This window comes from Anolis carolinensis, chromosome 6 (assembly GCF_035594765.1).
Source record: "Anolis carolinensis isolate JA03-04 chromosome 6, rAnoCar3.1.pri, whole genome shotgun sequence".
NCBI classification, from domain to species: domain Eukaryota; kingdom Metazoa; phylum Chordata; class Lepidosauria; order Squamata; family Dactyloidae; genus Anolis; species Anolis carolinensis.
Genome location: NC_085846.1, coordinates 43,872,681 through 43,893,480, shown reverse-complemented (window position 1 = coordinate 43,893,480; position 20,800 = coordinate 43,872,681). Strand labels below are relative to the sequence as shown.

General features: G+C 40.0%; 1 protein-coding gene across 4 annotated transcripts in view; it reads left to right on the top strand.

Annotated features, from left to right (window-relative positions):
• The first annotated feature begins 4,197 nt into the window (after nt 1-4,197).
• ythdc1 (YTH N6-methyladenosine RNA binding protein C1) overlaps nt 4,198-20,800 on the top strand; it is a 40,640-nt gene continuing 24,037 nt past the window's right edge. Inside the window, exons 1-7 of one of the 4 annotated variants that reach the window (XM_008113049.3) lie at nt 4,198-4,461; nt 13,977-14,066; nt 16,338-16,669; nt 17,208-17,586; nt 19,148-19,237; nt 19,708-19,761; nt 20,433-20,527. In XM_008113049.3, the coding sequence (XP_008111256.1) occupies nt 4,434-4,461; nt 13,977-14,066; nt 16,338-16,669; nt 17,208-17,586; nt 19,148-19,237; nt 19,708-19,761; nt 20,433-20,527 (1,068 nt within the window). In that variant the 5' untranslated portion in view covers nt 4,198-4,433. Of the gene's footprint in view, nt 4,462-13,976; nt 14,079-16,337; nt 16,670-17,207; nt 17,587-19,147; nt 19,238-19,707; nt 19,762-20,432; nt 20,528-20,800 lie in introns of all 4 variants that reach the window. The other 3 variants (XM_003222357.4, XM_008113050.3, XM_003222358.4) reach the window with 3 other exon arrangements.

Genomic DNA, 20,800 nt, shown 5'->3' with positions numbered 1-20,800 from the left:
TTCAAAGCCTGGCCGGTTTCTCTATAGGAGCATCCTTCCTTGGGTAGGTTGAATGGGACTGAGTAGACTCATGGCTTCAAAACCTGAGGGTTTTCTATCTAGGGGAAATCTTGGTTGGCCAGGTTGAACAGCACTGAATAGCCTTGCTGCTTGCATGCCTGGCCGCTTTCTACCTTGTGAAATTCTTGGTTGTCCAGGTTGAATAGCAATGAATAATTTCAGTGCAGCAAGTATGGATGCTGCAATTAGTCACCTTGAATAGCATTTAATTGCCTTGCAGCTTCAAAGCCTGGCTGCTTCCTGCCTGGGGGAATCCTTTGTTGCGAGGTGTTAGCTGGCCCTGGTTGTTTCCTTTCTGGAATTCCCTGTTTTCAGAGTGTTGCTCTATATTTACTGTTCTGATTTTAGAGATTATATTGTTCTGTATTATCACACCACAGTAATTTTAGATACTACATTTATAATCTTCTATTATCTGCTTAGAACTGGATTATATGAGGCCCCTTCTACACAGCTGTATAAAATCCACACTGAACTGGATTATATGGCAGTGTGGGCTCAAGATAATCCACTTCAAAGCAGATACTGTGGATTATCCTGCTTTGGCATTCTGGGTTATATAGCTGTGTGAAAGGGCCTTGAGTCTACACTGCCATATAATCCAGTTCAAATCAGATAATCTGTATTTTATAGGCAGTGTGGATGAGGCGTAAGTGAACCCTCCACCATTATGGCTGAGGAGGTTGCTAGGAGACAAAGTGCATGGAGCCTACCCTTCTAACTGGCAGCAAGGGGAAAAAAAGTTCTTCCTCTTCTTCTAATTTGGAATTATTTTTCTAGGTTTTTTTGTTTGAAAGATATTTTGGATAACTATGTCTTTTGTGGCCAAATTTGGTGTGATTTGGTTCAATGGTTTTGTTGTTTACTCCATAATAAAACGTACATTACATTTTTATATATGTAGATGTGGGAGGGGCTCCAGTTATTTGACAGAGGACCACTTGGCCAAGCATCAGCCGACTGCTTTTTTCTTTTTCTCTCCGTCTTCTCTGGACCCAAAAGAGTGGGTTCTGTGGAAACAATCAAGGTATCTCTTTTCTAACATCTGCTGGGAAAATCCTTACAAGAATAATTGCAAACCGCCTTCTACCTGTTTCAGAAGACACCCTCCCAGAATCCCAGAACGGCTTCCGCCCCTCCAGAGGAACAGTAGACATGATCTTCACTGCACGACAGCTCCAAGAAAAATGCAGGGAACAAAACCAACCTCTGTACATGGCATTCATTGACCTTGCAAAGGCATTTGACACAGTGAATCGCAGCGCTCTCTGGACCATCCTCCAAAAAATCGGATGCCCGGACACATTTGTGAACATCCTGCAGTTCCTCCATGATGACATGATGGCAACAGTCTTGGACAGCAATGGTTCCCAAAGTGACCCATTTAAGGTGGAATCAGGTGTCAAACAGGGATGTGTTATTGCCCCTACCTTATTTTCCATCTTCATCTCTATGATAAGTCATCTTGTCGATGGGAAGCTTCCCACCAGAGTGGAAATCACCTATTGGACAGATGGCTAGCTATTTAACCTCAGGAGACTGAAAACCAAAACCAAGGTGACAACAACAACTGTTATAGAACCCCAATATGCTGATGATAACGTAGTCTGTGTGCATTCAGAAGAATACCTACAGGCCACTCTCAACACCTTCGCAGAAGCATATGAGAAGCTCGGCCTCTCATTGAACATTGAGAAAACCAAAGTGCTCTTCCAGCAGTCGCCAGCTAATCCCTCTGCAATGCCAGGAATACAGCTTAATTGTGTAACATTAGAAAATGTTGACCATTTCTGCTACCTTGGCAGCCACCTCTCCACAAAAGTCAACACTGACACTGAAATACAACACCTCCTGAGCTCTGCAAATGCAGCATTTCTCCAAACAAAGTAGAGAGTGTTTGAGAATCGGGACAACCGTAGGGATACCAAGGTGCTTGGTTATAAAGCTATTGTCCTCCCAACCCTGCTATACGCCTGCGAAACATGGACTGTCTACAGAGATCACACTCAACTCCTGGAAAATTTCATCAGCATTAACTCTGAAAAATCCTGCAAATCTCTTGGGAAGACAGGCGGACAAATGCCAGCGTGCTGGAAGAAGCAAAGACCACCAGCATTGAAGCGATGCTCCTATGCCATCAATTCTGTGGACTGATCACGTTGTCTGAATGCCCGATCACCGTCTCCCAAAGCAGTTACTCTACTCCCAACTCAAGAATGGAAGACAAAATGTTGAATGTGTTGTCAAAGGCTTTCATGGCCGGGATCACAGGGTTGTTGTATGTTTTCCAGGCTGTATGGCCATGTTCTAGAAGTATTCTCTCCTGACGTTTCACCCACATCTATGGCAGGCATCCTCAGAGGTTGTGAGGTATGGAGAAACTAAACAAGGAAGGTTTATATATATCTGTGGAGAGTCCAGGGTGAGAGAAAACTCTTGTCAGTTGGAGGCCAGCGTGAATGTTGTAGTTAATCACCTTAATTAGCATTGAATAGCTTAGTCTAATGGCTTCTTCCTGCCTGGAGGGCATCCTTTGTTAGCTGCCCCTGTTTCCCATGTTTGAAACTCCTCTGTTTTCAGAGTGCTGCTTCCCATTCACCGTTCTGATTTTTGAGTTTTTTTAATACTGGTAGCCAGATTTTGTTCATTTTCATGGTTTCCTCCTTTCTGTTGAAGTTGTCCACATGCTTGTGAATTTCAATGGCTTCTCTGTGTAGTCTGACATGATAGTTGTTGGAGTGGTCAAGCATTTCTGTGTTCTCAAATAATATACTGTGTCCAGGTTGGTTCATCAAGTGCTCTGCTATGGCTGACTTCTCTGGTTGAGTTAGTCTGCAGTGCCTTTCATGTTTTTTGTTTGGTGGTCCCTATGTAGACTTGTCCACAGCTGCATGGTATATGGTAGACTCCTGCAGAGGTGAGAAGATCCCTCTTGTCCTTCGCTGACCATAACATTTGTTGAATTTTCTTTGTGGGTCTATAGATCGTTTGTAGGTTGTGTTTCTTCATCAGTTTGCCTATGCGGTCAGTGGTTCCCTTGATGTATGGTAAGAACACCTTTCCTCTGGGTGGATCTTTGTCTTGACTCTCATGGCTTGTTCTTGGCCTTGCAGCTCTTCTGATGTCTGTGGTGGAGTATCCATTGGCCTGTACAGCCCAGTTTAGGTGGTTGAGTTCACCTTGGAGGAGGTGAGGTTCGCAGATTCTTTGTGCACGGTCTGTCAGGGCTTTGATTGTGCTTCTTTTTTGACTTGGGTGATGGTTGGAGTTTTTATGAAGGTATCTATCTGTGTGTGTAGGTTTTCTGTAAACCGTGTGGCCCAATTGTTGATTGGGTTTGCGGATGACCAGAACATCTAGACATGGCAGTTTTCCTTCCTTTTCTTTTTCCATGGTGAATTGGATGTTTTGTTGGATGCTGTTGAGGTGGTCCAGGAACAAAATGTTGGTTGGCAGGGAAAAAAAAGATTTAAAGATGGGCTTAAAGCTAACCTCAAAAACGGTGGCATAGACACTGAGAACTGGGAAGCCCTGGCCCTTGAGCACTCTAACTGGAGCTCAGCTGTGATCAGCAGTGCTATGGAATTCGAAGAGGCACGAATGGAGGGCAAAAGGGAGAAATCTGCCAAGAAGATGCGTCAAGCCAAGCCTGACAGAGACTGCCTTCCGTCTGGAAACCTATGTCCCAATTGCGGAAGAACATGCGGGTCAAGAATAGGACTCTACAGACACCTACGCATCCACGCTCAAGACACTACACCTGGAGGGCCTTCATCCTCGAACTGCGAGGTATCGCCTAGGTAAGTAAGTATCATGAAGGGTATGTGGGCCAAGTGTGGTCCAGATCCATCCAGCCATATAAGAGCCTTTAGGGTACAAACATGCATGCATTCATCCTTTTGTATTTGTTTTTTAATTACTGTACATGTATGTGTACAGCTTGCATCTCACTTCCGCCCCAGGGAAACGCGTCGCAATAACCAGGACGTTACAAGGGCGAGCAAAGAGATGGGTGTTCTACAAGGCTATATCTCTAGAGCTCTAGAGTTGACGTTTACAGCGCGAACGTCACTTCGCGTGCAATGACGTCAGCGTGCGTGAAAGGCGAGGTGCATTGTGGGAGGCAGGGGATTGTCGCGTAGGGAGTCGGGACGGAAGAGAGCGAGGAGGAGGAGGAGGAGCTTGCGGAGCCTCCATTTTGGTCGACGGCGGGGAGCGGCTGAGGAGCGTCGCTCTACTCGAGGCTCTCCGGCCGCCTCTTGTCGCCGCTTCCTTGCCCTCGTCCCCATCAGTGAACGGCGCGCGCTCTCTCTCAGGCGCAAAACACGCCAGCGCGCCGTCTGGACGCGGGAGCCGGCGGCGGTAGCGGAGCGATGGCGGCCGAGAGCCGGGAAGAAAAAGGTACCCGGGAGCCCCCTCCCGCTCCTTGCTGAACCTCCCCGCTTCCATGGCAACGGGGCCTGGGTGGGAGGAGGGGGCGGGGGGCTCGCGTGGAAGCGCTGCCTGGAAAGGTCGCGCGCGCGCCCTACTCTACCCCCAGGCTCCGGCCTTGGATCCCCTTCTGCCAAGGGAAGGTCGCCTCGCAGGCCGCTCGAAACAGATAATCCAGTTCAAAGCAGATTATGATTTGATAATCTGGATTATATGGCAGTGTAGAAGGGGCCTTGAGCCCCTTCCACACAGCTGAATAAAACCCCACATTTTGTGTTTGGACTGGAATATATGACAGTGTGAACACAGATAACCCAGTTCAAAGCAGATATTGTGGGATTTTCTGCTTTGATATTCTGGGTTATATGGCTGTGTGGAAGGGTCATTGGTTGACTTCCACCTCAGGGCCCTTCCATACAGCCCTATATCCCAGAATATCTGCTTTGAACTGGGTTATCTGAGTCCACACTCAGATAATGTGGGATTTCCTGCCTTGATATTCTGGTATATAGGGCTGTGTGGAAGGGCCCACAATCCCAAACCCGGATTTATTTTCTGAAGCTTCCAATCGACCAAATCCAGCTTTCCAGGGAGCAAATTTGGATTTAATAATATTCAGCCAAGAGTGAAAGATGTTTACATTCCCTTCATTTTAGTAGAGAGATCTATGGGTTACTGTGAGTTTTTCGGGCTGTATGGCCATGTTTGAGCAGCATTCTCTCCTAATGTTTCACCTGCATCTGTGGCTGGCATCCTCAGAGGATTGTTCAGGGGTCTGTGGGACAGAGGCAAGTGGTGTGTGTGTGTATATATATATTATGGAAGGTCCAGGGTTGGAGAAGGAACTCTTGTGTGTTTCAAACGAGTGTGAATAGCTAGCTCAATTAAAGACCTGACGGATCATTATAATAATATTTATATTTATTATTTTATTATTGTTATTATTAACTGCATTTCTGTACCGCTTTTCTCACCCCTGGGGGGACTCAAAGCGGTTTACAACATAATAAATGGCAAAATTAAATGCTTTACAAATACATACAAATATATCCCATATCTAAATAAAATACATACAACTATAGATTAAAACCATTAAAACTATAAAAACAACAAACAAATACATATGCATAAAACATGCTATTACAGCAATTAATACAGATCCCTTCTCTTCCCCCCACCAGCATCCCCCATCTCCCTCTCCATAAAGTTTCACCCTTTCTTTATATACCCTCCCTGCTCCCCCAGGGAGCAAGATGGTGGAGGCCCTCGAATATAATACTATAAATTATTATATTTATTTATACCCCACTTTTTCTCCCTAGAAGAGGACTCAAAGCAGCTTAACATAAAAACGTTAGCATAGTATTTAAAATATACAAATATTAAAACAAATATAAACAGTATTAAAAGATTCACAGTTACAACCATTCAAACATATCTGATGCATATTCAAAGGTAGAACCGCAACACCCTCTGAATTGATCTTTAAAAACCTCCATCTTTAAACTGGCCCACCTAAACCAGGCTCTACAGACCAGTGGATATTCCATTACAGGCATCAGAAGAGCTGCAAGACCAAGAACAAGCCACAAGAATAAAGACAAAGATCCACCTAGAGGAAAAGTATTCTCACCATTCATCAAGGGAACCACTGACCGCATAGGGAAGTTGATGAAGAAACACAACCTCCAAACAATTTATAGACCCACCAAGATAATTCAAGAAATGCTACATTCAGCAAAAGATAATGGATCCTCTAAACTCCATATACTGCTGTGGACAAGTCTACATAGGGACCTCAAACGAAGGCCCAGATACAAATCAAAGAACACAAAAGGCACTAGTAAACTAATTCAACCAGAGAAGTCAGCTATGGTGGAGCATTTGATAAACCAACCTGGACACAGAATACCATTTGAAAACACAGAAATGCTGAATCACTCTGACAAACATCATGTCAGACTTCACAGAGAAGCCACTGAAATCCACAAGCATGTGGACATGAAACCATGAAAAACACCAGAATCAAGACAGTAAATAAACCATTCAGAAACAACTCCACCCAACAAACAATCAATTGCAAGTTAACACCTCCCAAACAAAGGATGCTCCCAGGCATCAACAGCCAGGCTTTGCAGCTGAAAGGCTACTTAATACTAATCAAGCTGGCTAATTGCAACATTCACACTTGCTTCAGACAATAGTTTTTTCTTCTATCCTGGTCCTTTCATAGATATACATATATATATATATATATACACCCCACTGCCTTATTCCCACAGACCTCTGAACAAACGTCTGAGGATGCTTGCCATAGATGAAGGCGAAAGGTCAAGAGAATGCTACTGGAACATGGCCATACAGCCTAAAAAACTCACAGTAGCCCGGTGATTCCAGCCATGAAAGCCTTTGACAACACAGAGTTAAGCACAAGTTAGATGAATGTGTTTATATATGTATATAGAGAGATAGAATGAGAGAGGGAGACAGATTGCTATAAAAGAAGGCTAAATGACAGATCAAACTAACAAGTATATATATAATATATAATAAACAAAATACTTTCTAAGAAATATGAATGAAATGTTATTAAAAGTAAGGGAAAATAGAAAATGCAATGTGTAAGTAAAGTGACAAAATTATTAGAAGTAATACTGATGGTAAAGGCCCAGAGGAGAAGAAAGAAAAAGATGGGGCAAAATGAGAAGAAAGAAGATAAACAAGAAAGACATGGAATAAAAAAGAAAGAAAATCATTTTGTTTTTCCTAAGCAAAAGACATTGTGAATGGAATTGCTTTAAAAATAGAAATATGTATAGCAATGTCCCCCTTCCTCATTCTTGGATGTACATTAACAAAATAATAATAATAAAATGGTGTCCCTTATATAAAATGGAAACATCAAGGTTTGTTTCATGGAGCTTTTTAAAAAAAATAATCCATGGATGCAGAATCCATGTGTTCAGAAGGCCCCTTCTACTCTGCCATATAATCCAGATGATCAAAGATAAGCCACATTATCTGCTTTGAATCAGATTATATGCCTCCACACTGCCATATAATCCAGCTCAAAGCAGACAATTGGATTTTAAATGACAGTGTAGAAGTGGCCTATATTCATAAGGACTGAGGTGAACACCTGATCCAGCCATGTAATGGTTTACCTAGACCCTTTAAACATCCAATTTCTATTTTAATATTTAGCTTTCTCATTTGGTCACTGAACCTGTTTTCTGATTATAATTTTGAATTTCATGGACAAAGATAATTTTTCTCCATCTGTATAGTTAATTTGTTTTCCATCCTAATTTAAAACAAAAAACCAGCCCATCTGTGCCTTTTCCAAGTCAACAGATGAGATATGTTTTCATAACTTGAGGCCTTTTCTTTGTGTTAAATGTGAGCTCTGTGTTACAGCAAATCAGTAGTTATTTAAATCCTGTACAAAACCTAATGGATAACATTGAACCATGTAGGAAATATGAGTTGCTGTTCCTCCATTGAGTACTTATGAGTAGAATTAAGCACAAAAAGGGTAAGAGGAATAATATATTAAAATAGGCTTATTTTACAAGTGTGGGCTGGTCCTGTTATCGCACAGCTTGATCCTTGACATAATTAAGCAGTTATTTTTAGGTTCAGTGCTTGTTTTTTAATGAATAATTTTAGGAAGCTTTTCAAACCCAAGCAGAAAGAGTTTCTGTAAGAAAAAGGTCCTTTTTGCATTTCACAGGAACATATTACTGCAGAGAGGTGACTGCAGTAGTTCTGCCTTGTGTGTGCTGAAACAAATATTGACAGGGTAATCTTGCACAGTCTAGTTTATGTAGAAACACCTTTATATAGGAGTATCATGATGACTATGAAATGAACTGGAAGATTGTAACCTCATTTTCATATCTAAACTGCTGAAGATTAGAGTGTACTGTAGGTATATTATTTGAGGATGGAAGGCTTAGATAGTAAATTGTTAATGTGTACTTCACCAAAGTATGTTGCTTGTATTTATGGATTTGAAATCTTTTTCTAGTACTACTGTATAATTTGGAAGTTCCTGTAAAGATGGAAAATAGAACTTTTAAACTGTACCACTCATTAAACATTTTTGTGGGCTTTCTCAGTACCTACTTATATATATATATAGAGAGAGAGAGCGAGCGCGCACTAAAATTCTGTACCCCATTATATTGGGAAATGTAATTAGTAAGGTTCTTTCCATATTGAAAGTTGCTTCCATTCTGGGATTCTTGGTCTTAGATAAACTTCCAGTACAGGGTTTTATTTCTGCACTTGTTTGCTATTCTATTTTATATCCAGTAAAACACCCTGTATCCATAGGGAATATGTTTGTGGCCAGACCACTGATAGTGGAAACCATTGATATGATCAAGCACTATTAAACTGGCTTACTTTGATTCCTAGCATACTATAGAGTTGGCGGAACTATAGAAATATCTCCATTAGGAATTTGTATGGTATGTTAACTTTCAGGGGAAGCATAACATAAAATCATCTGGAGGATCTAGTAAGTTCCTAAAGGAACCTTTTTTCTCTGGGTGCTGGTAAGTAAAACTGCAGCTCTGGGTTCTGCAGATAGTGGGGATCTTAGTGTATATAGAATCATGGTGCGAGGAATATGCTTCCAGTGAAATTGCATAAATTATGGTGGAACTTAATGATGTTGGATCCAAGTCACTTAGATTTTTATATCAGTTAATTGTTATATTCCATGAAAGTCAGGATAGAGCAAATCCAGATATAAGAGCACTATTATCTTGATGGCTCATATGTGCAAGAGTATAGGAATTTGAACCATCTTAAACTTTTGTACTACTGTGAACAATAAATTCTGATACAAAACATCACAGTAATCTGGCTTTAAAGTCATGAAGGTATGAGTGATGGTGACTAAGATCTGGGATAAAAGACCTCATAGTGGAAATCTAGCACTGTAAAACACTTCAGCTCTTCTAGAAACCTATATAGCATTAAGAGAATAAGAAAGCTGTAGTCCAGCAACATCTGGAGAATCGGGCCTTTTCCACACAACTGAATGAAATCCCACATCTGCTTTGAACTAGACTACATGGCAGTGTGGACTCAACCCAGTTCAAAGCAGAAATTGTGAGATTTTCTGCTTTGATATCCTGGGTTACATGGCTGTGTGAAAGGGCCGTGGGTCACCATGATCTAGATTAAGCATCCTCAAACTGGGAGGCACTGTACAGACTGCGCTCTGGCACCACGAGATGCAGAACTAACCTTAAGAAATGGGGCCACAAAGTGGAGTCCAAGACATCAGAGTGTGGATAAGAGCCAACCACAGATTACCTATTACAATGCAGTCTGACCCCTGCCACATGCAGAATGGAGGACCTTCTAATAGCAACACCAGAGACACTCCCAAGTGGCCAGCTACTGGTCAAAGGACATTTAGTATAATGCCAAGTTTTTAACCTTGTTTGTGTTTTTAAAAACATTACAACCATACCCTCCGATATGATAAATAAATAAATCCTCAAAGGGTCACCCTCCAGCTGTTTGGACCTCCAGCTCCCAGAATTCCTGACTATTAAACAGCTGGCTTGGGCTTCTGGGAGTTGGGAGCCCAAACAGTTGGAAGGGCAAAGTTTGAGGGTGCCTGGTCTAGATTGAGGAAGGCAACTGTGGGAGGCCAGGAGGATATTTGGAGGCAAAAATGGCCCTCCAAGGCACATGAAATAGTCTGCACTTTCCCTATCCCAGCTCTGCATTTTGAGTTCCTATGGAGTGTTAAAGCCCTTGGAAAGGAGTATCATCTTCTGCGGTCTAATAGTTGACATTAGTTGAGCTTGCACACTTGTTTCTAGATGTTAAAACTGAAGCCATAACAACAAGGCCAGAAATAAGGATAAATATAACTAGTTTGCAACAATTTTTTTGTTTATTTGTAGACACATCTGTCATGGTTGATTGCCAGTGTTATTTGCAACGTCCACAGCTGTAGGGAAGGGTCGTTCTGCAACATGGTCTCACACACTAGGCCCCTTTCCCACAAGATGGTACCTCAAAGACATATTTAAAATAGTGTCTTCTTTAAAAGTCAAATGACCCCCAAATGCACCTACCTGATGCCCACTTTAATATGTATTCTACCGTCAGATATCTAGGTTTCCTGGTCTTGCATCTATAGCCATATCTACATTGACACTTTACCCCAAAGCCATTTCAGAGTGCAGAACTCCGAATTGCCCCTGGGGAAGTCCATTCAGCCAGCCTCAGGACTACTGCAGGGGTGGAAATGGCTCCAGGCCGTCACTGTTGTTCTGATAGTAGCAGAGATCATCAACTCTGAAGTGGTTGGTGGGTAGTCACTTGTCAGACTGGAGTAATGCTTGCCAGAATGCCAGAGCAACATGGGAGAGGGGAGGGGTAAGGGAGGAATTGCCCCCTCCTTTTCCCCTTTTCTTCTCCTGTCGCCCTTGCGCCCTGGCCAATGTCATTGCAATCAATGAAAGATGGCCTCTAGCCATTTAATAACTGGTGGTCATTTCTACAACAAGAATAGGAGGTGGTGCCACATCTTATTTCTTGTCACCATACTATGATTTAGAGTAGCCTTTCACGCATTTAGGCATGTTCTGCTTAAAAGAAATGGAAACTGTTCCTGAGACAATATGAGTCTCTGTTGTACTTTTACTTGGAAATAATATATTATCCGAATGTGCTATACAGTTATAATTCAGTTACAAAATAGATATTGTCCCGGGATTTATTTCTTTAAAGAAACTTCAATATTAGAGTTAGAAATAGCATGGAAGGAAATGGGATAGGTTCCTTCCTCCACAAAAACAAAAAACAGTTGAGCATATCTCAGCAAACCTATACAAAACTAACATGATACATGTGTGAAATAAATGAAATAGATCAGGGAAATCTTGCATAAACAAAATATTTTGAATATTCTAGAGTCCACTTGAATGTTCCTTTCAAAATTAGTTTTTCCCCCAACAATTTCCACTTTGCTTATGTTTTCTATTTTTGTGGGAAAGGTACAGATATGTTTTTTCAACAAGACAAACTAATCTAAGTTTGCTGACGAGGCAAACTAATCTGCTTTCCCCTTTTCTTTCTGCTTTGCTCTTTCCACATTTTTACTAAGTGCTTCTGAAGGCAGCTATTTGCCTTACCTGATGTACATAAGCACAGCAGCAGTAGGATCACCTAGGATGCATTCACATTCTTTCCCAAATCAAGCTTTATTGCTTTATTTATTGCAAACACACTGCTGCATAGATAGTGAAGGAGCTCTGTATAAAATGTTTCTCTGTAGATCTTCTGCACCATCCTTCCAATGTCAATGCTCCTTTTAAAAAAAAGGCTTCTAGCTAGGCAAAAAATAAGAAAGATCTGGGCTAGGCTGTATCCCCACAAAAAAGAGGCTTTGTTAACCAAAAAATGCCCATATTACAAAATTGAAAAATATAAGTTGGCTTCCAAATTATGTAACATGGAAACTTCAGGTCCACAATCTGATTTTGTAGAATATTTTGACAAGATCTGGGATTTGAAACAAGGAAGGGTCAAGAAGTCACTGAGTAAGAATCACAGAGCTGTTGCTTACCTGAAATTTTGTCCAAAAGTTAACTATAGTTTTTGAAGTCTTTGGAAAGCCTTGTTACATTTCTTCAAACTTTTAAAAGATATAATAAGGCCTGGATTTTTAAATGACAATGCTTATCACAGCATCTTTATTTTAGGGAAAAGGTCGATTTATTTTGTATTTGGTATTCCAAGTTCATATTTTACAGGCCTGTAAAAGTTTTACTGAGCTGCATCCTCCTCACACTCCTTAGCTTTTCCCATTTGAGCAATGAGGAGGGAGGGAGAAGGGCAAGATGTCAAAAAGAATAAGTTATTAGTGTTGGAAGTGTGTGGTGCAAAGAGCCCTTCCCCAGCAAAGTGTTGCCAGAGAACTCTTTCCCCAACAAGGGTCTAGGAAGGTCTAAAGGCAACAATGTTTCCCCTCCTCTGAATGGGAGTTTTGACTTTCTCTTGATGTCTAAGCACCAAGGACCAACTTCCTTCTTCAGGGAGAACTAATCTACCACTAAGCCTCATTAGTTGCTTGCTTTCACCTGTTTTCTCTGAAGCAAGGACTTGATTTTTGGTTAAACAGAAAGGGAGCTAGAAGCATCTTTTTGTAACTTTGTGCAGCAGCAGCTTATCTGCAACACCTCTTCTTTAGCCCCACCCTACTGTGATTGTACCTAATCCACGGGTCCATCACCTTCCCAGTGTGCTGTCAGTTTGCTATCAAATTTCGATAGCAACTTGCTGGGCTTGAGAGATCATGCTACAGATATTTGGCAGTAGCTGTTGGTCCTGTGTCTTAGGGAGTTTCACAAAGCTTAGGAACCCCAAAAAAGTTTCCAGGAGCTGTATGTGGCCCGGAGATTGCGCTTTACCCATTTTCAGAAGATTGGCGTGCATTCAATTTGTCTTATTTCATAATGTTTGGTACATAGTCCATAGTATTCAAGAATGTTTGCCCTTGCCAAAAATCAAGTTTCTAACTAGACACTATATTACACTAAATAACAGTGGGCAAATAGCAGAATTGTGAATTGGAAGCTGAAGCTTCTTGACTTTTTTTTGCAAAAACACAATTTAAAGCACAATTTAAAGATCTGTGCTTGAAATAAAATCAACTTCTCAGTAGCAAAATGAATAATTTTTCTAATAGGCTGTATACCAGGCATGGGCAAACTTTGACCCTCCAGGTGTTTTGGACTTCAACTTCCACAATTCCTAAAAGCCAATTGAAGTCCAAAACACCTGGAGGGCCAAAGTTTGCCCATGACTGCTGTATACTGTAGCTGACATGAATGTCCATCACTTGCTTCATCTATAATTTATGATTGGCAATTGACTAAATTGGAGCCAAGTGACAGTAGCATAGCCTTGTTCAATGTGATATTTGAAGCATCTGTATTATAAATATCAGTATTTTTTTATTTTAAACGAATTTTTAAAAAATGATATCTGAGCATCTTGTGCAAGGGAATAATTACTGTTTTTTCCATGTCATAGCTTACCAACTAAGACCCTTCCACATGTTTGGGCTGCTATTCTCATAAGCCCCAGCCAAAGAGCCAGTTGTTGGACATTATCAGAATTTTAGTACAAAACCTCTGGAGTGGTTAAGGATGATAACTGTGAAACCATGTACCATTAAGAAGAAGAATCCTTGTTCTTTTTTTCTAAGGGGGTTGAATTTTTCTCTACAGTGACACCAGTGTAGTCATGATTGCTGACCTTTTGAATTTTCACTCTTAACTGAAGAAGAGCTTGGCTGACTATGCTAAGTGAAGTGATGAAAGAAAATATGTATGATTTTGGAATGTAGCACTACTTAAATTGATATTACACCCAGAGACTGATGTGAAAGCAAATGTTTGCCACATTTCTAAATGTCTTTTTTTAACCACATGTTTTGTTTACAGATGGTGAATTGAATGTTCTGGATGATATCTTGACTGATGCACCTGATCATGACGATGAGCTGTACAACCCTGATAGTGAGCAAGATAAAAGTGAGAAAAAGGGTATGCTACTTGAGGTTTTGGGTATTCCTCAAAAATTCTGAGGAACCAGAATAAAGATCAAACTGCACATGGTGCTGTTCGCATAACTTTCAATTGTGTTAACAGCATTGTGTCTAGTTTGGGGCTTATAGTGGAGTTATGGCAGTGTAATGTTTTCAGCACACTCAAGGATGGGCATCTGCTTATAGGACCACTTCCCTGCTTCCAATTTCATAACAGCATTGCTCTACATTGCAATTTTTTAAAAATATCCTGTGTCCTTCCCACCCTGCCAATTTTCAAAGCCTATTTGAGCTCTACAGAATATTCTGTTGCTTATTCCAGTGCATTAACAGCACACTGACTAAAACATTAACTGTACATCAACAAAACAAGCAATACTTAAGATCCTTCACAGTAAAATGAGCTTCTGTATCAATATTGTCGAAGAGCTATAATTCCATCTTGATTATAGTATGGATTAAAATGATATATGGATTTATGGTTGATTATGTTGCATTTTCTTCTATTACAATCTTTCCCCCAAGTCTCTCTATATAATATACACATACACAGGCAGTTCCCGAGTTACCAACATCCCAACTCCTAGTTACAAATGGGTGTGAGAAAACAGGAAGTGAGAGAAAATCTACCCCTAAGAAGAGATCACTTCTGTAAGAGTTATCATGGGGAAAAGGTGCCTCCGCTCAAGCTTTAACACCAAATTTTTAAAAACCCAATTGTTATAGGGACAGAAAGTGGCAGAAAATCTTCTGAACAGGGGCACAGACAGCAAAATTTAAATTACAGAGGTGTTTAACCCTTCCCTATGCTATTCAAAATAAACAAACTAAATACTGGAGTTATGCTTACATTTTTCCCTGTTCCAATTTATATACAAATTCAGCTTTAGAATAAATGTTTGGGACCAATCTTGTTTGTAACCCAGGGATTGCCTGTGTATGTGTGTGTGTGTATGTGTGTGTAGCCGCTTTGAGTCTTCTTTAGGGAGATAAAGTGGGTTATAAATGCATTAATAATAATAATAATAATAATAATAATAATAATAATAATAATAATAAATCTATGTAGGTATATATATTCTAAGTTGAAAAGAATTATAGCAATTCTAGTTATTCGTTAAAATTGGATATCATGGCAATGTATAATTCTGAAGAATATTGGTTTACTAGGAAGTAGTTACTATGTATGCACAAACTAGTTGAAAGCTGTTTGTGCACACATAAATGCCCAAACTAGGGTAGAGAAGAGTGTATGCTTCATATAACCCACAGCTGTAGCAGCCCCCAAGAGAGAGCCAAAGCTCCAAAGCCATAGACCTTAATTTTTTTCAAAGAAAACCCTGAATTTTGCACTAAAATCAGTGAATATAAAGTTAAACAAAATCAGAAGAATAAAGGCATGCAACTCATTCACCCACAACTAGGCTAAATGATGCACATACCTTTTGTCTCTCATCAAACAAGAAATAACATGGTTGGCTCTGTGTTAAATCTTTTGGCTTGTTGGAAAAGAAATACACCACAATTCTGGTCATGGATTTGTTTGTGTGTGTGAGAGGAGTGACTTGAGAACCTGCAAGTCGTTTCTGGTGTGAGAGAATTGGCCATCTGCAAGGACGTTGCCCAGGGGGCGCCCAGATGTTTTAATGTTTTTACCATCCTTGTGGGAGGCTTCTCTCATGTCCCCGCATGGAACTGGAGCTGATAGAAGGAGCTCATCCGCTCTCTCCCCAGGTTGGATTCGAACCGGCAACCTTCAGGTCAGCAACCCAACCTTCAAGACATCAGTCCTGCCGGCACAAGGGTTTAACCCACTGCGCCACCAAGGGCTCCATTTTGGTCATGGATGTAAAATAATTATTCATGACTTCCTGGGTGCTTCTATTACATTCAGACCATTTTTAAAATCATTATTGGTGATGGATGACAATAATGATTTTTAAAATGGTCTGAATGTAATAGAAGCACTCAGGTAGTCATGAAGAAGCAGTCAAAGTTCCCATAGGCATGAGCATGTTGAGTAGGATAGCCAAATTGGATTACTCTTTGAGGCCTTTGTCTAGTAATTTTGACCATTTGACTTCAGTTTTATACTAGAACAGTTATGTAAAACAAAATAGCTTTAAGCACTTTGTCCTTATATCTGATATGTTTGCTCACCTTGTTTGTTGGTTTAGTAAAGCTTAGTTAACTCTGTTCAGGTACAGGTACTCTAAAATACTTCAAAACTTGTTTTTATTATTGTTTTAAATTTAAGGATCCAAAAGAAAAAGTGAGAGGATGGAAACTGCTGACAGTAAAAAACAGAAGGCTTCTTTGCATTCCTCAAGGCAGATACTGCCAAAACCTCCAAGTTCAACTGTTAGCAACAACAAAAGAATAGTGAGCACAAAAGGAAAGCCAGTTTTGGAATATAAGAATGAGGAATATCAGAGGTCTGATAGGAGCAAGCGCCCCGAAAGTGACAGGAAGACCCGTATGACAAGCAGCAGCTCAAGAGATCCATATAAACCTCAGTCTGAAAAGTCATGTGTGAGGAAAAGGGATACTGACAGAAGGGCTAAGTCCTCCACACCAGATGCATCAGCGGTATGTATTGACCTGTGCTTTACAGTCTTACACAGAAGCCTTACGTTACGCTGTCAACAGAAGCTTTGACTTCTTTGGCAGCATCCTGATTGTGGAATTTCTACTCTGGAAATGTTAGATTGGACTTGCTCAGTTTTAGCAGGACATCCAATTGTTAATAGGTTTTAATGATGCTGCTCTCTTGAATAAGTTTATTCCTGTTTAAATGTTTGTATGTGTTAGGTTTTAATTCTTACATTGTTATCATTTTATTGTTAGCTGCTTTGAGTCTCCTTTGGCAGAGAAAAAGCAGATTATTATTATTAATAATAATATGATCATATTCTGTTTTGCTTTGATTGTGAGTTGTAAATTGTTATAATGTTATGCACATTGTTCTGATGGTGCAATGATAAATTAATTTATAAATATTTCAGCACATAGTTTATAGTTATACATTTACAAGGTTTTGATATCTATAGAAGAATAGCAGCTGTTCTCACATATAGCTTTGTTTAGAAATGCTAGGCATTGATTACTGTTGATGTTATTCAAACAGAGACTAAGGCATGATGTGGACAGACGGACAAGCAGGTCCAGCCACTCTTCGAAAGAAGAGGTGAATTCTGAAGAGTATGGTTCAGACCGTGAAACGGGTAGTAGTGGCTCCTCTGATCCAGGAAACACTGAGAATGAGGAAGAGGAAGAGGAGGAAGGGATGGAGGAGGAGGAAGAGGAGGAGGAAGATGATGATGGAGAAGAAGATGAAGAAGTAGAAGAAGATGGAGATGAGGATGAAGAGGAGTATGATCAAGATGAGAGAGATCAGAAAGAAGGAAATGATTATGATACACGAAGTGAAGCTAGTGATTCCGATTCCGAATCTGCATCCTTTACTGATGGATCAGTTAGATCAGGCTCAGGCTCAGAAATATCAGGTAGGGAATGCAATTTTATTGTATTCTATGCCTGTCAGTACTCAACTACTTCATTTAAATATGAATAGAGAATATGATCTTTGATATTATTGGTAGGTGGCAGAAGAGCCCCACAAACATGAACAGCATAGGGCCAAAGAGTTAACTAGTATCTTGCTGGGTTTTATGATCAAAGGCTGTGAGGAACAGAAGTAAAGGAGATTGCTCTTTCTCCAGTAGTTACTTTCCCCCCTAATTTTGATTCTTCTCATATTATGGAGAAAAAATATTAAAGCAGTTTTTCAGCTCATACTTAGCTTATATACTCCTCTGTACCACTGTTGATCACAATATAAAACCAGATATTACCTGGCTAAAGGAGTTGTCTGGGGCGAAAACCTCAGTAACAGTTCTGGGAAAGAGTTGTTGATCAAGACCTGTGATGTAATCAAAGACAAGGTAATGGTTTCCGACTAATTGGAAACAATTTTGTTAAAATATTAATCCTCCATACTCGCTGGAGGTTAGGGGCAAGGGAACTCTGCAAAAGTGAGGGAACTGGAATTTTTTTTAAAAAAACACTTGTTTTACTCATGAGAACATCTCTCTCACAATCTCTAGGTCCTTCAGCACAACTCTAGTTAATTTTTGCTGGAAGTTGATCATACAATCATGCTAAAGGGCTGACAAATACCCAGAAAAGTGTTCTCTAGAAATCTCTAGGTGCCCCGATGCAACTCCGTGATGGAAGTTGTCAATAGATTCATGCTTGGAAGACCTGGAAAATCCTAGACAGAATATAGTAATTAAATCCACAAATAATCAAATTTGTAAAAGTGAAAACCACAAGTGGGAAGGATTAACTGTAAAACGTTGGAATAAAAGAACTGAAGGGCAAGGGACTTAGGGCATTTTCCTTCTAAACTAGATTTCAAACTTGAAGCCCAATTCATTTTGTCTATGATTTTACCACCTGGTATTTCCATATTAAACAGTGCCCTTTTCTGTTACTGTGCTTCTTTCATGTTGCTGTCTTCCTACGGTAGTCATTCAAAGCTTTGCTCATTCGGATTCACTGGTAGTGACAGGGACTTCCCTTGGCTTCTATCACTCAGACATTACTAGAGTGGGATATAATCCATGCCATACAATGAAGGCAAGGCTGCTGAACTAACATGTAAATATTGGGCTTTAAATGAGATATGTGTTGCATTTGTGCCTAGGAATGCATGCTAACTGCTAAATAGTTGTGATAGGGTAAAGAGAGTTGCTGAGGCTTTAAAACCTTTGACTCTGAACACCAAAGAATCGGAAAAAGATGGGCTGTTCTTGAAATTTCCCTGAGGTTTCCAGGCAACCTGCTGTGTTGCTGCTCAAGTCAAATAAGCAAAGTTCCCCGGAGCTCTAAAAATTAATATCATGGTTCTTTGGCAGAATAATTGATTTCTCAACAAATAATAAAGGCCTAATGAAGAAGGAGTTTTTAAAATTGTGAGAGTGAAATAAACTACTGTACTGGCCTTGCAAACATTTCTGACGGATGTTTTTGGTATGAATCTGTTGCTTGTTTTGGTGGTCTTAGATGAGAAAAAGAAGGCAAGGAAAAGAGCTAGAGGCATCTCTCCCATTGTTTTTGATAGAAGTGGAAGCTCTGCATCAGAGTCATATGCAGGTATTCTGTTACTGCTTCTCTTACTACCATGATCTGCACTAAAATCCTGAAATTGCATTATACAAAATAAGTAGTGGGTCATAGAACCCTATTGGACATGTAACTGGACAAGGTGGTATTTTGGCATGTTCTGTGTAAATAAATCGAACAAGTAGGCTTTTTTGTTACGTCAATGCTATTTTGTTGCTTAAGTGGAATTTTCACTTTTTAAAAACTTGGAAGATGATGATTCAATGACTAGTTTTCTGAGGAGAAAACTAGTCCAACAAAACAAACCAACCAAAATGAAACTACCTAAAATTCCAAATCAAACCCTTGTGCACTTTAAGCAGCATTCTTCTTGTGTGTGTGGGTGCGCATCAGGAGGAATAATTTGTCATGAATGAAAATAGTATGTGAAAAGACTGTAAAAGTTGTATCGTATCTCTATTAAGGCTCAATCTGAACAAATGTACTTTGGCTAAATACAGGTTCAGAAAAGAAGCATGAAAAATTATCATCTTCCGTTCGTGCTGTCCAAAAAGGTATAATTTCAATTCGATTTTTAAATGCATGCTGCCATTGCAAGCTATTGTGTTGGTGTTCATTAATTTACATTAAACGTGGTAATGTTCCGATGTACATGGAAATTCTAGTGAGCAAATGATGTTGTATTCTGATCTAAATTTACTAACTTGCATGTACTTTGTAATTGCAAAAAATACAATTGGCAAGCCATGAAGTGGTACAGTGATACTTGAAAAAGAAATTCATATAGAAATGGATTTCTTGAGATTGTATACTTTACTGTAGTAAACTAAGAGAGAAACATGTCAGAACATTACTAGTGTTGCATTGGCTCTCATCCGAAACTGCTTATTTTACTTTTAAAAGCTTGGCATTGCATGCTGTGACATTAATGTGAAGTTTAAATTTGCTGGAATTGACCCACTATGGTGTAGTCTTGTAGGTCTCGTAATCAAAAAAATCTGGTGAGAAACAAGTTGCCTATTCCTAATTAAAGGGCACGATTCTCAAATATTGACAATATAGATCTAATTTTAGAAATGGAGCTTGGGCAAATTTCACTATGATGAAAAATAGCTGTGCCACAATAATTGTTAAAGCTTGTGTTACAAAGTGCTGTGAATAGACATATGTTTTACTTCTGGGAATGGTAATGCCAATACAGTTACGTTTCTTTTTTCCCTTCCAGACCAAACCAGCAGACTCAAATACATTCTCCAAGATGCAAGATTTTTTCTTATCAAAAGTAACAACCATGAAAATGTCTCACTTGCCAAAGCTAAGGTAAGCTAGAGGAGGGCAACTAAAATGATCAAGGGTCTGGAGAACAAGCCCTACAAGGAGTGGCTTAAAGAGCTGGGCATGTTTAGCCTGCAGAAGAGAAGGCCGAGAGGAAAAATGATAGATATATATAAATATGAGGGGAAGTCATAGGGAGGAGGGAGCAAGCTTGTTTTCTGCTGCCCTGGAGACTACAACACAGATCAGTGGCTTTAAACCACAGGAAAGGAGATTCCATCTGTACATTAAGAAGAACTTCCTCACTGTGAGAGCTGT